The 14353-nt window shown below is 37.4% G+C and overlaps 1 protein-coding gene across 2 annotated transcripts in view; it reads left to right on the top strand.

The window, feature by feature from the left end:
- Window positions 1–14353, top strand: part of CYTH3 (cytohesin 3) — a 53023-nt gene that overhangs the window by 14993 nt on the left and 23677 nt on the right. The window contains exons 2-4 of one of the 2 annotated variants that reach the window (XM_075165198.1): window positions 11969–12051; window positions 12604–12668; window positions 13100–13166. In XM_075165198.1, the coding sequence (XP_075021299.1) occupies window positions 11969–12051; window positions 12604–12668; window positions 13100–13166 (215 nt within the window). Of the gene's footprint in view, window positions 1–11934; window positions 12052–12603; window positions 12669–13099; window positions 13167–14353 lie in introns of those variants that run through there. The other variant, XM_075165197.1, reaches the window with a different exon arrangement.

Consider the following 14353-nt stretch of genomic DNA (forward strand, 5'->3'; position numbering starts at 1 on the left):
TCTTCATTTTCAGTGAAAATGCTGAATTTTATATGCTGTTAAGTCAGAGACATTGGGAGTAATAAAACTAAATTGCTTAGATCTTTGAAGCTGTTGTAGGGATATAATTTTTTTACTTGTTAAGTATTTAGCTGAGAAAAAATGATTAAATTATTTGAAAATAAAGTACAAAAGATTATATGTTCAGGTTATTTTTCACTGATCTCTGGAAGGAATGCAGTGATTTTTGCTGATATTGGGTAGAAAAAACAGCTTAGGAAGGGCAATGTAATATTTCAGCAGATCTGGCTGAAACTGTTAGGGAAAGTTTTAATAGGGAGAATGTATTTATTCAAATGAATTTTTGATCAGAATGCCAGAAGGTCTCCTTGGAGTATGAAAAATCTTTCTTTTTGTAACATAGAACTTATGTCTGCACTTACAAGGATTCAAGCATATGCTGAATGTGCTCTATTTCGGAAGTATGGTGAGCCCGATTTGGTGTGAAATGCCGATGGTCTTTTGCCAAGCAAAGAATGGGAGACCAGGGGTTTGACCTTACGGTAAGTGGATCCATCCAGCAAACTTCTTATCAGTGGACCAGATAAAAAGCTCTTTTTATCTGGATTGCTGACCTGTCAAGCTAATTGTTTCATGGTGTGATGGCAACCAACAATTCACAAAAGCTAAATATACTCTTTTCTGAGGAATCTGAAAATGCTTTACAGTCTTAAACTAAGCCTTACTATTCCTTCACTAACAAATCTATGAATAAACTTGTGACCTCTTAGTGCCCTCTCAGGCTACAGGGCAGGTGGCCAATGGGCCTGTTGATGTAACAGCAAGAAGCTAGAGCAATTCAAGCCTAGAGATGGCCAAGAAGCAAAGTTCTGTATTACCTATAGTGCGTTTCTCTCCAAGGACTGCAGCTCAACGGTTTCCATAGCAGGTATCACGGTTACTTTTTTGGAGGAGACTGCAGGAACGTTGGAGGCGTACACAGCGTGAGGCATCACATTGTGCACAACGTTGTGCATCCAGGAACTTGTCTTGTTTTGGGGGAAGGTAAATGCTACTCGAGCAGCTTTTTGATAGGTGAGCAGTCCTATGTGGCACTCTGTAGCTGCCTTTTGGAGACATTCTTCAGAGAACGAAGATTGCTTTCAAATCCAGCAGTTGCTCCACCTCCTTCAGTGTGCAACTGGTCTTGGAAAATGAATAAATGGAAAGTTTCTGCAATAAATACTGCTTCTGAAATCTAACTCCAGAGCTGTGTCGGGCAAGGATGGGGGAAGGAGAAAGATGAACTTTGCCTTGCTTTTTCTGAAAATTGGATTTGTGCACTTTAGAAACAGCCAGCAATCCTAAGTAACTGGCTAATGCTCTCCACTAGTGAGTGAAGTACAGCGAGCAGCTCCATTGTTGCCAAGAGTAGATGTTACTGGAAATTTGTGACAGAAAGACTGTCTGAGCCCCAAACGTTTTCTGGGAACACGGTAGGTCTGATGAGCTGTGCCTGAATCTTGAGCAGCATTCAAGGGTATTGCTGGCGGGCGGCCGCAGGGACTGGGCTCTGGAGGCTCCGGGACCCCCTGCAGCTGCTCAGCGACATTCCTGTCAATTTTCCATGCTGCTATGCGAAATGGATCTGACAGGAATGTCTACTACTAATCTGGTGTGTTTGCTTTTCGAGTCTTTTTTCCAGGGTCTATCCTAGGAAAAAACGTAGGTGCATGCCAGCCAACCGTTTCCTCTCCTCAGTAACTGGGGGTGCTGTGGGAAACACAGCCGTTTTGTAAGGGCAAAGCTGAAACACATTTCTACAATTTTATGTTTTTTTCCTTCTCATAACATTTCAAAAGCTGAAGGGATCAGTGTGTTCTTGTTTGCCACTTCCTCACCCAAGAGATGATAAAATGATCTCTGCTTTCAGAAGGAGTTGTCCCATCCTTGGTCTGAGATGCTTGATCGTTAAGCTGAAAGCAGTCTAGATTGGCAGCAGGACATCTGTGGTTAGTCCAGTTGTTCACAGGGACTATTGGGACTTGTGTGCCAGAAGGAGATGGAGTATCCCTGCTTTCCTTTTCATCCACACATACTCCTCCGGATTACTGGGAGAGAGAGAGTCCTGTCCTGGCTGACAAGGAAAAGGAGTCGACGGAGGGGATTTGCTCTCCTGTCAGTGATTTAAACTTTGCGTTACACTCTACAGAGTTGCCAGGAATCATCCCAAACCCTCTGAAGTGAACACAGAGCCAAATCCTGGGCAGTGGCAGCAATCCACTTCAAGCAATCCAGCTTCCCAGTCTGTATAGGCTTCCACTTGTTCGACCTGTTCTCCATCAGCAGTCTGTGCTGATCACTCCCATGCTGGTCAGCTGCAGAGTGCGTACAGGACCGCTTTTGTTCCCTTAGGGGAGAGCAACTTTGGTGGTGGTTGATGGGCTGGAAGTAGTCCAGTGCTAACCATTTTATGTGAATAGGGAATGTAATATAACTCACAAAGGTAGATATTCTTTGCCAATTTTCTGATCTGTATTTGAACTAGATAATGTCTTCATACTATATAGCATAATGTCAGTCTGCTGAAGACTTAGTGGAAATCTGTTAAAGCTTGCTTACCTGAAGTTTTGTCATCTTGCAGTTGTTTAAAAATAATGTATTTTTTAATTACTGTCAGCATTGTCTATATGCTTGGCTCAATCAGAAGTGAACTGCGCTGTTGTAGAAATGGGTCATGGGACCATCCAGTCCCTTTCCATCCTTTTCCATCCCATTCTTTGTATAATTCTGTGTAGTAACACACTACACTTTTATCGGGCAAAGTCACAAATGCCCCAAGTTAAAAGGTATATGCTGCTTCTATTCTATGGCTTAAAAGATCTTACTCTTGGAAAGCTATTCCATCTACGCTTTTTAATTTCAGAATTTTCTCTTCCGGCTGCAGGCAAGCAAAATCCACTGCTCTTTTGCTGCCCTTTCTTTGCACTGGAATGAATGAAAGGTTTCAATTAAATACGTGATATCTTTAATGTGTCACTTAGCTATTCTGTGCATACTTGCCATAGTGATCTGTTCCTTTCACCTCCTAGATAATGCTGAGGGGGAACCCTGTTTTCCTTCCCAAGACTCCCACTTAAAAAGTGGCTGTTGTTCTGCATTGCAAGTGGATACATTCTTTGCTATCAGCTGCTACCCATGGTCTCTCCTGACGTTATTGCTGGATCATTCTCTGATTTGGGGGTGCTAAAATTTCTTGTGACCTGGATCTTGCTATGGAAGTGAACAAAAGAAATTCAGGATTTGCAGACTTTTACTCTATAAAGACTAGATTTTGTATTAATTACTGTAATGTAATATGAGCAAAGGCTTTCAAATGCAGACATCAGAGAAAATTTAATTGTTTTCAGCTGTAGCACTAAGTAACCTACCTATTTGTTTCTCCAGTTTTGCATATATGAGAGCTCTATAGGGAGAAAATTATTACTGAGTTCTCCCAAAATTATTTATCTGTGAGATTCTGCCTTGCAGCATACATATTCGGGGGTGGGGAAAGAATTTGATTCTGTTTGACAGTGTTGATCTGATGCAGTGTAAAGAAGAGGCTTGAGGCCTCTTATTTTTGGAAGGGTAGTATCTGTATTTATTCTGATGGTGTTAGTACACAAAGCTGATTCTGATCATCCCTCCCCATTATTTGCTGTGGGGAAAAGAAATCAGATGCAGTCATTTTGTTAAAAAGCTGAGAAAGCTGAAAGCCAAGTAAGAAAATTTTAAGGCAGTATAAATGTGCCACTGTTCCTAAAACAGCAAGACAATGCAAGACACTGCATTTTTACTTATGGTGCTTGGCACTGCGAAGTACTACATTTGTCCCATATTACTTCGATGTTACTGTTTTCCCTGTTGAAAGAGGACTATAATATTAAGATGATAGTATAAGTGACAATGTATAGCTATAACACTGTAATCAGAATGGTGATTCACCAGATTTCTTGAACAGTAATTGGTAATTGATGCTAATGAAGGCACATGTTTTCTTGGATAGTATTTCCTGTATCTGTGCTAATCTGTTCATAACCCTCCCTGAACACATACCACTACCGCGTGGCCAACATCTCCCTTTGTAATTTCCACGTTAGCTAGCATAAATTTTTGCTGCACTTCTTAAATATGCATGCATATTTTAACACTTTATATTATTAATGCGAGTATTAATGTATTTGGGTAAGAGACTTAGAGTGTTAAGTTAAACTCAGCTTTCTTTTCATATTCAGTAATTTGTATTTACATATTTTAGAAAGAAATGTTGGCCTAGAAGCATCTTCTGATCTTGAAGCAAGAGTAGAGCGACTTCAAAAGAAAAATGCTCCTAAAAGGAAATCCACACTGATCTATTTTTAATATCAGGTTGAACTACTTTTAGGATTTAGAGAATACAGCCTGTAAGGGTGGGGTTTTGGGGCTGAGTTAAGCTGGTTTTAGGGCTGGCTGACGTCGAGGGGGTTGCTGTCCCCCATACCTCCCTGCTGCCAGGGGTTTCTGCTCCGCCTGTTGTGTTGGCTTGGGCAATTCTGTAGTCCCTCAATGAAACCATTTGGCCTGCTAAACTGGCAAAAAACAAACCCAGAAAAAAAGGGATCCAGGCAGGATCGTATATCCAGGAGCAGCAAGTAGCAAAGCGATGAAGGAACATACGGGAGCTGGTACTAACTCGCTACCAGTGAAATATCGCTCAGAGCTGGTCCCCATGTGTTTTTTTTTCTTTCTCCCCAAGTGATGCTCCTTTATTTGCTTGAAGGTGGTTCTTTTACTTTGTTGTTGCAAAACACTTGGCTTCTAATGGAAATACATGAAAATGATGAAATAAGACACATTATTGAATATAAGATGTAAAGGAGGCAAATGAAATGTAATCGTGGCCTTCAGTACTGCCTGTTCATAAAAATAACAGAGCATGGACAGTAAAAAAGAAATACTCATTAACTTAAACACACACTTGCTTTCAAATGGCAAATATCTGGGTCAATGGCGTAATTAGGAACTAAAAAGCAAGGTAGATGTCTCTCCAGTTCTTTCTATGGGTGTATCTATATAGCAAGGTGAAGATCTGAAAGCTGTTGTAAAGTACCTATTTGTGCTTCAGTGCCGTTAAGAAGGGCAACTAATAGCTAGCAGCAAGGGTTCGCAGCTCATGTGAGAGCTGTGAAAAGCCTTTATACTTTTTCTTCCACTTCATAGCTGTTGTTGCTCATGTTGTCTACATACACAGTTTGTAAAGATATGTGTGCTGCAGTCATTTGCTGCAAACTCCTGTTCCATCAGGTTCAAGAAATGCATTTACTGTGGTTTATATTTTATAGACAGAAGCCTATTTGCAGGTACCATGGTGAGGCAGCAGTCTTCTGTGTGTGACAGCTGAAACCAAATGTTTTTTTGGGCGGCAGGTAAAATGCATGGATTGTATTTCCCTTCTTCCCCCCCCAAATCAGTGTATCTGGACCCTGATTTTGCACAATTTTGGAACTGCCTACTTTCTGCTTGACTAGGGATATTAATGCTAATTAAATTATATATGGCTATTTCTGACCACGACAAAAACATAATCTTGCCTTATTTGAAGTAATTCTTATGGATTATAATAACTACTGTTTGTTTTTTTACAATAAATTATTTCACACTTGTCAGTGCAGTTACCCTGTTGTCTCTCTTCTGTATAGAATGAAGATGTATTTCATATTTCCAATTTTTTATGCTTTTGTTTGTTCTTTCAAAAAAAAATACGATGAATGGGAGTCACTGGTATAATTAAATCTACCTTGCAGTGGAAGTAAAAAAAGCAAAAAAAATCTTAAAAGATTTAGCGGGTAATGTCAGAGGGAAACTGTTTCCTCTAAATTCCTGAAAACATATTTTCGTATGGTAATAGGATTAATATTATTAGGCTTTTTTTCCCCCTATGTATTATTAGAAGCCCAAAAGGACAATATCTTGACTCTAACTTCCTGTAAAGTATTTCCTTATCCCAGAGTGAAAAATGTTTTCAGGAACATCTTGTAATGGTGTGATTTCCAGCAGCTAAGCAATGAGAACGATCAATGTGAGTTTGAGGTTCTCTTCTGGGTTTGGCCAGTAATGTGCTTTCTGGCCACAGTGTCCCTCGTGACTGAAAACTCTCAAAATAACTCTGCAAGCCGTGGACTTGGTCCTAAATTCCTCATACCACCGATTGGTAATTTTTTGTATGTGAAAGGATATTGTGTACAGGATTATTTCCCCTCTTAATGGAAGTGTGATTGCTCCTATGCTAGAACATGTTCAGCAGTCACTAAGCAGCAAAGATTAATGCAGTGAGGTAGTTAAAAGAAGGAAGCAACCAAATCCAGCTAGTTTCACTGATTGAATTTAATGCAGATATAGTTTGGTTTTGCACTTTGAAATAAATCTATTCAGGAGGATGTTCTCCTACAAAAACCTCTATGGAATTTTTGATAGCCACAAGTGGTCACAGCTTTGTTTATACATCTTGTCTGAAAGCTGGAAAATGTTCCTATAATTAAGTTTAAAAAAAGGGAGCGTGTAGGGGGAAAGGAAGAGACAATAGCCTGAGAATATCCGTTGAGGCAAATGTCCTGAGACAATCAGATTTGTTCTCAGAGATGAATGTGTATTATTTTAAAGGCCAGAAGAAACATGTCTACCAATTCGGTGTATGGGCGAGGATAGGTTTGTTTAGTTTTAAGCCTTGCATTGTGTAAATATCTTTACACTTGCAAGATGTTTCAATTGCGGCAAAATTAAATTCCATCTAGTTGTTCTTTGCTTGGAATGGAAATACTTAAGACCACCAATTTGGGGCTGACACGGAAGAAGGAAAATATTTATCTTTATGAAACCAAAAAGTTAGTTGAGCAATGAGAGTCAGGGAGTTGTGTTGCTTCATAAGTGGGGTTACAGAATTAGTGTTTTATCTATTGTTAGATATTGTTAGATATTTGCTTTCTGCTGGCTGTGGATTATTTTACTGTGTCTTCTTGAGAGACTGAACTCTGAAGTCAGTTGAAGTGGTGGAGTAAGATTGCTTTACACCTTGGCTGGTGACTGCTGATTGAAAGGCTAATAAGTAAAGAAAATTTAAACACAGGAGTTTCGGTTCATATAATACCATTGGAGAGCTGGAAAGGATTTAATTTTTGCTACTGAAAAAGTTGAAGGTATCAGGGGTGTGGACTTGGAAAGTACTAGATTTCTGTCTCCTGTTATGGGATTTGCTCCTGATTTTCACTAACCTGTGGGACTTTCTTTGCAAGTTGATCTGTTGCAGTTCTTTCCAATCTGGAAAAGACTTTTCTTTTTTTGGTGCCTGCTTGCTCAAAAATGCTTCTTATGTCTTCATAAATGTCAGAGTTCCAGGATAATGCTCTTGTTCGGATCGTGTACTTGGGTTGTCAGTAGTGGAAACTTATTTAACAAAGTGACATCACAACTGCAGGACAATACACTGATTTCTGTGGCAAGCTACAGTTTGGTTTTTGGTTTTGGGTTTTTTTTTTCCTAACACATTTAGAGTAAACAAACCTGTATTAAAAGTGTGTATTCCCATAAGTGTTTGTTTACCGGAAATTCATTTAAGTACATTTAAATCAGTTACAGTAATTGAACAGAGATAGGCCAAGTTGGAATATATGATTTTTTTTTTTTTTTCTGTTGGTAGTAGGAATAGTAGTAGTAGCAACATATATGGTGGTGTGTTTTCGTGTCTTACTACTTGGCCAAAAATGTAATTTGTACTTGCAATAACTTTGTTCCTCTTAAATAAAATATCAGGAGGTATATTTATTGACTTTCTATTTAGTAGTAGCTGAAACTCTGAAGTTTTAGAAAAAGGAAATGCTCTTCCAGTAAGCTAAAAGGTTTTCACACAAACGACTTACATTAGAACATTGTCTTTATTTAAAGATTAGAAGATAGCATGAAAGCATGCTGCAGCTGCAGTTTGTTCACTATATTGAAATGCTTTTGTTCTTTTTTAGTATTTAAATGTTCATGCTAACTCCTCCCATCCGGTCTACTTTGTGTTTAGATTGGTGAAAGACAAAAAACTTGGAAATGACTCAGAGAGGACAGCTAGAAAATTTGTCTTACAGACCAGCTCCGTAGTATGTGCTCTGTGAGCTCTTCTGTGTGGAGGATTATATGGATACAAGGTTAGAAAAAACAGAAGTGTTCTAGCTGCTGAACTCAAAAAAGTGGCTTATGGAAGGGATCTTGCCAGGGCAGATCATCACTTGTTATGTATCTGCAACATTTGCTTAGGACTGTAAAGATGTTTTAATGCACTATTGTTATTCGTCGGCCATTTTTGATCTCCCGTTTGCTTGCCATGAGTCTAACATCAGCCTTGACACCAAACATCTCAACTGTGGTTTTCAAATTTTTTTAATAAATAAAATGAATATTTTTCTTTTCAAACTGGAAATATTCAAAGTGCTTATTCCATTTTCTAAGAACACGTGGGCGCCACAGCTCTACAGGTTTGCTTTCCAAAGAAAATTATTTTCAGACTCTCACTGTGATCCCTGCATTGCAGGTTGCAAAGGCCCCTCACGCTCAAGTTAGAAGGACTGGTTGCCATTTGAGTCTATCACTGAGGAAACATTTTATCTATTTAGAAGTAGGATGTAGGGTTTTTAATGTTTTTAATGTATTTTTGCATCATTAGGGATCAATGAAAAGCAAAGAATAATTGACATGAAAAACGCAGAGTAGATCCTTTTCCTTACTCGTAAGGAAAAGGTTTAACTAATGGTGAGTGCCCTTCTGTGTTAGTGGGGTTTTTTTTGTTTGTTTTTAGCTGCAGTTGAATATCTTCCACTCTCTCTTTCCTTTCAGGTAGGATAGGCACATCCTCTAATGTTAATATTTCAAAAGCCTCAATTGAAATACAGAAATATTGTTAAATTTTGGTTTAAAACAGAGAATTGAAACAACAGGGATAATAGACATAAAGTCACGTAGCCTCCTGGAGCAGACACCTTCAGCCTCTGTAATGCCACATATTGTCTCTTAAGAACTTTTTTTTTGGTGAGTTCCTTTTCCCATTGATAAGTCTTCTCATCAGCATGAACAGCAGCACTGGAGAAGGGAGGCAGTGATGATATACAACCAATAGAAGGATGAGAATAAGGCAAACATCTTCAGTATCTTGCACACGTGCCAATTTATGGTGATGGTAGGACAGTGCACTTAGGAGTCATCCTGACAAGTCAGTCATCCCTTCTCTGTGCTGGTAGTATGAGTGGAAGTAAAATATTGACTATACCAATAGTTTCTGGAAGCTGAGCACTACTGTAGCCACTGCTCAGTTGTATCCTGGTTCTTTTATTCTTTTGGCTCTGATATTAGTACCATTATTTAAAGATGTTGCATTAATGTGCAGTTTTCTCTAGGTGCTGTCTTCTAAGTGCTCTCCAAGTGCAGAATCTTCTTTTCCAGCAGACTTTTCTTGTCTTGCATCTGGCAGATAGATACTTGATGTTATTTCCTAATGCAAAAGGCAGCCTGACTCCATTTAGTTTATTTCCTTTTTGTCTAACAGCATCATTAATTACACTGCGAGCATTGTGTCTCTGCTGCAGCTGTGATCAGAGGAAAGGAAAAAACACAGCAGTCAGTCTTTGGGTGCTGTAGGAATAAGATTGAGGTGTGTGATTTCTTTTCTTTGGTGGGTTGCTTGAGCATAGAAAACTGTCACAATTCGTGTTGATTCCAAATAGCAATTTCACTTGTTCTAAGTATTCCAAACCTGTCCCAAGGAGCTTTCACTGTGCGGTAATGTAAGGGAGAAGAAACTGCGGTACCACTCACTGATGTTCTGCTTTGGGAAGAGTTTGTGATAGCAGCTAAGCTGTAACTCAGCTTGAAGAAAAATCAAGCAACATCTATGAATTCTAAATATTTAACGCTTAAAGATTATTTTCTGTTTGGGTTCTGATTAGTATTTCCAGTTGCCAACGAAGGTGAGAGTTACCAAAACATCTGCTGTGGCAAAAAGTTAAAAAATGAAGAACTCCTGCAAATACTGGTATTGCAAAATTTTAATCTAATTTCATCTACTGATGTAATACTACAAAAATGCTTTAAGGATACTTGAGCATACTTCCTAGCTAAGGGAGTGATTGATTATACACCGTTTGCCTTTTTAATAATCAACATTGGGTAACAGTCTTCTTTTTTTTATATTGTCAGTCCTCAGTTAACTAATTGGAATATTTGTGGTATGTGTATATCCATAGTGTTCGTATAGTCATAAAATCTCTTGAGTTTTGATGGTTTAAGATCTTAGAGTATACATGTGAGACAAAGATGTGATGCAGGCACATGGATCTAAGGTTTGATGTGAAAAGAATCTTATCGGTATTTGCATGCAAGGAATTTTTAGGAGTGGGTGGGTTTCTGATAAGATGAAGGGAAAAAGCAGGTAAACATATTGAAGTCTGGTATTCGTTCAAAAGACGACTGTCATTTCCTAAACTGAAAGTAATTTAATCATGTTTGTGTCTGGAGTAGTTAAATGAGATCATTTGCCATAATTCATGTTTAACAAGGTCTGATGCCGTTTGGATTTCATGTTATGATTCGAATTCTAAAAAGAAAGGATCTTAACCACTGGATGTTGAAAATAATCAATATATTTCATTATTAGATTTGAACAGAGGCTGTGTTTCAAACATGTCTTTAAAAATCTCCTGTCAAGCTGAAACTTTGCTTGTGATCCTGTTGCTACCGTCTGTTACACGTGTATATGACATAAAGAAACAGCTTTGGCCATCCCAAATGGCTACATTTGCTGTGTGTTGCTGTTGGGACAGAACCATTTAAATATCTTAATAATTATTTGTGTTGTTCTATTCTACTGAGCTAGAAGGAAAAGCTGTTCTGTAATTAAAGAGCTATTTCCAAGAAAGTGGGTAGCATTAAAACTGTTATTATAGGATCATTGCAAAGGAGGTGAATATTTGTGGTTGATGTCTAGTGCTGTACAAATGAGTGAGAATAATCTCTGTCCAAATAAGTTTCTTGCTAGGGAAAATCTAATTGCTCAAGAAAAGCACGGGTTTTGTGCGAATAACTTTTCACGTTTGCTGGTTGTCAGGCAGAGACTACAGGGTAAGGGGCTGCTGCTAGAGTGAGTGACAGCCATAGCAGTGTACTGAAACGTGTTTGCATCTTCAGTAGCAAGTAATTTTTATCAACAGGGTAACATACCTGTTTTAGCATAGCCAAGGAGAGACTTAAAATTGACTTAAATACTTCAGACTCACTTAAATGATGTTATACAAAAACATAAGTTTGTGATACGCTGTGTTAAATAACTGATTCTGACTGTGTATTTGTTGTATATCCTACTGATGGAAAGTATTTGCTGTTAAGGATGTTAGTAGTATTGTACTTACCTGCATCTCTGCTCTACAAAACAACCAGGTGAAGGGGTACTGCTAAAATTCTCATGTTGTCTGAAATCAGCACCAGGATACACATCTTGGTAATGAGTTGTATATAGCTTTGGTTTTTTCTTTGGCTTTTTTGCCTGAAAGATAGTAATGTCTTTTGAATTCATTTACATGAAGAATTTTGGTCTGTTACCGAAATAATTGGAATGATATCAGACTATTGGCAATTAAGCTATAGAGCCAAATCTGACCACATATTATATGATAACAAGTTCCCTTCGATTGTCTAGCTTTCTCCTGAAAGATGGTTTCTGTCCATAGTCATTCATTTGATTATCTTACTTACGATTTTATAAAGTAGAATTCCAATAAATTAGGTTTGGGGTTTGTTTTTTTTCCTCTGAAAGTGATCCCAGCTAAAGAAAAATGCCCTGATGTTTCATGTAAACTTACTTTTCTTAATCAGGTTTATTCAGTTTTCTGTGATGAGGTATGTTTGCAAATGCTAAAAAACTGTACATTTTGGTCTATTCCAGTGCCTGATGACCTCTCCATGGAAGAAAGAGAAGAGCTTTTAAATATTCGTCGCAGGAAAAAAGAACTGATTGATGATATTGAGGTAATTGATTTATCTGTAAAGATCCTTGGAAGACTGCTTCAGTAGATTAAGTTAACTGCATACCTAGGTATGAATTCCAGGTAGTGTTTTTCAAAGCATATAAATGGCTTAAGCTAAATCTTTCTAATAATGAATATGATTTATGCGTCATTTGTGTGCTTTTAAAAATGCTAACTTCTGTATTTATGTAATGCAATATGTGCATATGTACACATTTAATTTGTGTAATCAAGAACTCATTAAACTGCAGATTTGCATACAGGATAGGAGTGAGAGATCTGGGTAAATCTTATACTGAAATTGGTAATGGCAATTTGGTCTTGATGCTCTGACACGAGCACACAGTGGGAGTTCAAATCCATATAACAGACATTCAGTTGTGGTAAAATCTTTAAGCTAAATATCTAAGGAAGCCATAAGATTCTTCACTTTTCTTCAGGTGACTAGCAAATATTAGAAAATAAAACCTAATTGATCATATTAATATATGATAGATTATTTCAAAAAGTGTTTTAATGTAGGTTAACATATTGTCCTTCCTTCTTTTGGCAGAGATTAAAATTTGAAATTGCCGAGGTTATGACAGAAATTGATAATCTGACTAGTGTAGAAGAAAGGTAAGTAATGCTAACATATGGACAGGATTCAGTAAGACCTTGGAACAGGCCTTCCAGGAATAGCAAATAAAATAGCTTTATCATGTTAAACAAACACTGGGTCACCTTTATTCAGTCTGTTATAAAGTCTTTAAAGCCTGACCTTATCCTGTTCAGGTGTGTCATTTGTTTGGATAGAGAATATGTTGGGTAGAATGTATATTTTAGACTGTCCAATTGATAATTATATAGTTCTCTGAAGCTGCAATCACTTGAAAGAATTGAAAATAGTAACATAATTTTCCTCCTTATAAAAAGTGAATGTCTTGTTTTGTAATAGAAAACACAAAGTAGCCAAAAAACAAATTAAAAGAAGCCTGTCCAGAAGTTTTTGTTTTTGTAAAAGAACAACTGATAACTGCCTGTTGTTTCTTCTTTTTTTCCATGTGTAGCAAAACTACACAAAGAAATAAGCAAATAGCCATGGGAAGGAAGAAATTCAACATGGACCCTAAGAAGGTAGAGAATGTTTTTTTTCCATGTGTCAGGAATCAAGTTCCTGCTTGTAATATGATCTATGACAAATACAGTCGTGTTTTCGTAAGAAAACATCTCTGATAATGTAAGTTCACATGCCTTATTTGTATATCCTGTAACACACTGAGCAGAGGGTTAAATTAGAAGCAGTCATCTAGTCATTTGTCAATCATATGTACTTTTTACACTTAAGCAAACCTTTTTTGATAATGGAGGTTATTTATCAACAATCAAATATGCCAGGTATTGATTGAGCTGGCTTGCAGAAAGATTATTTGTACCTGATAGAGGTGTTCTATGTTGATATGTCAAATAGAATTCTAAAAATATTTTGATGTTTGGTTATTAGTGAGGCCATACTTTTTTTTTTTATGCTGTCCTATTTTTATTTCTTCCAAAACACCTTTAACATTTTTTTAATTTGTTGTCATATAGACTTTTATATTTGTATATCTAAATTCTGTTTGTGAAAAAGGTATGTATGAATATTTGTATGTTTGTATACATATATACATATATATGTGTACCTATATGACTTGTACAAACACCTGCAGGTAGAAACTTGGTTACCAATTTCAAGAAGTCTACTGTGCATTTAGCCAAGAAGTAAAGTAGTTCATTTCTCTGCAGTGCCTCTACTTTTCTTAAACAATTGTTAATTTTCTGGAAAATTCAGCAACCTGTGCATGCTCTTACAGACCTCCCCTGATATATTTAGAAGAGCTGCTTTGACATATTTGACCTTTAGCCTTTACTTTTCATTTTACATCTTCCTTGCTTTGTTTTACTGCCTTCTGTTGTTTGTAATTGAGATTCCATTTTGAATTTGTGACGAGTCTTCTTTAAGGTCTTTTTGGAAATTATTTAGCATTGTTTTTCTGAGTTAGTTCTTGACATGCTTTCTTCCCAACTGTATTGAATTCAGTTACATTTTGGTGGCTTTTCTGTAATGTTCCAAGTACAGCGATAGCTGCTATTCTTCAGGCTGTTTTCAGTTTACCAGAAACACTCAAGTACTTTGAGGTATAGAACCATTTTTAAGCTGCTGACCATGTCTTTTATTTTTATTTTCCATTTTGGTGACTGTCTAACTTCAGTTCTGTTAAGAGCAGAATACCCCCAAATATCCTGATAGCTTGCTCTTGTCCTCCAGCTCTCTCACATCCTAG

Source organism: Calonectris borealis, chromosome 16 (genome assembly GCF_964195595.1).
Source record: "Calonectris borealis chromosome 16, bCalBor7.hap1.2, whole genome shotgun sequence".
Taxonomy (NCBI): domain Eukaryota; kingdom Metazoa; phylum Chordata; class Aves; order Procellariiformes; family Procellariidae; genus Calonectris; species Calonectris borealis.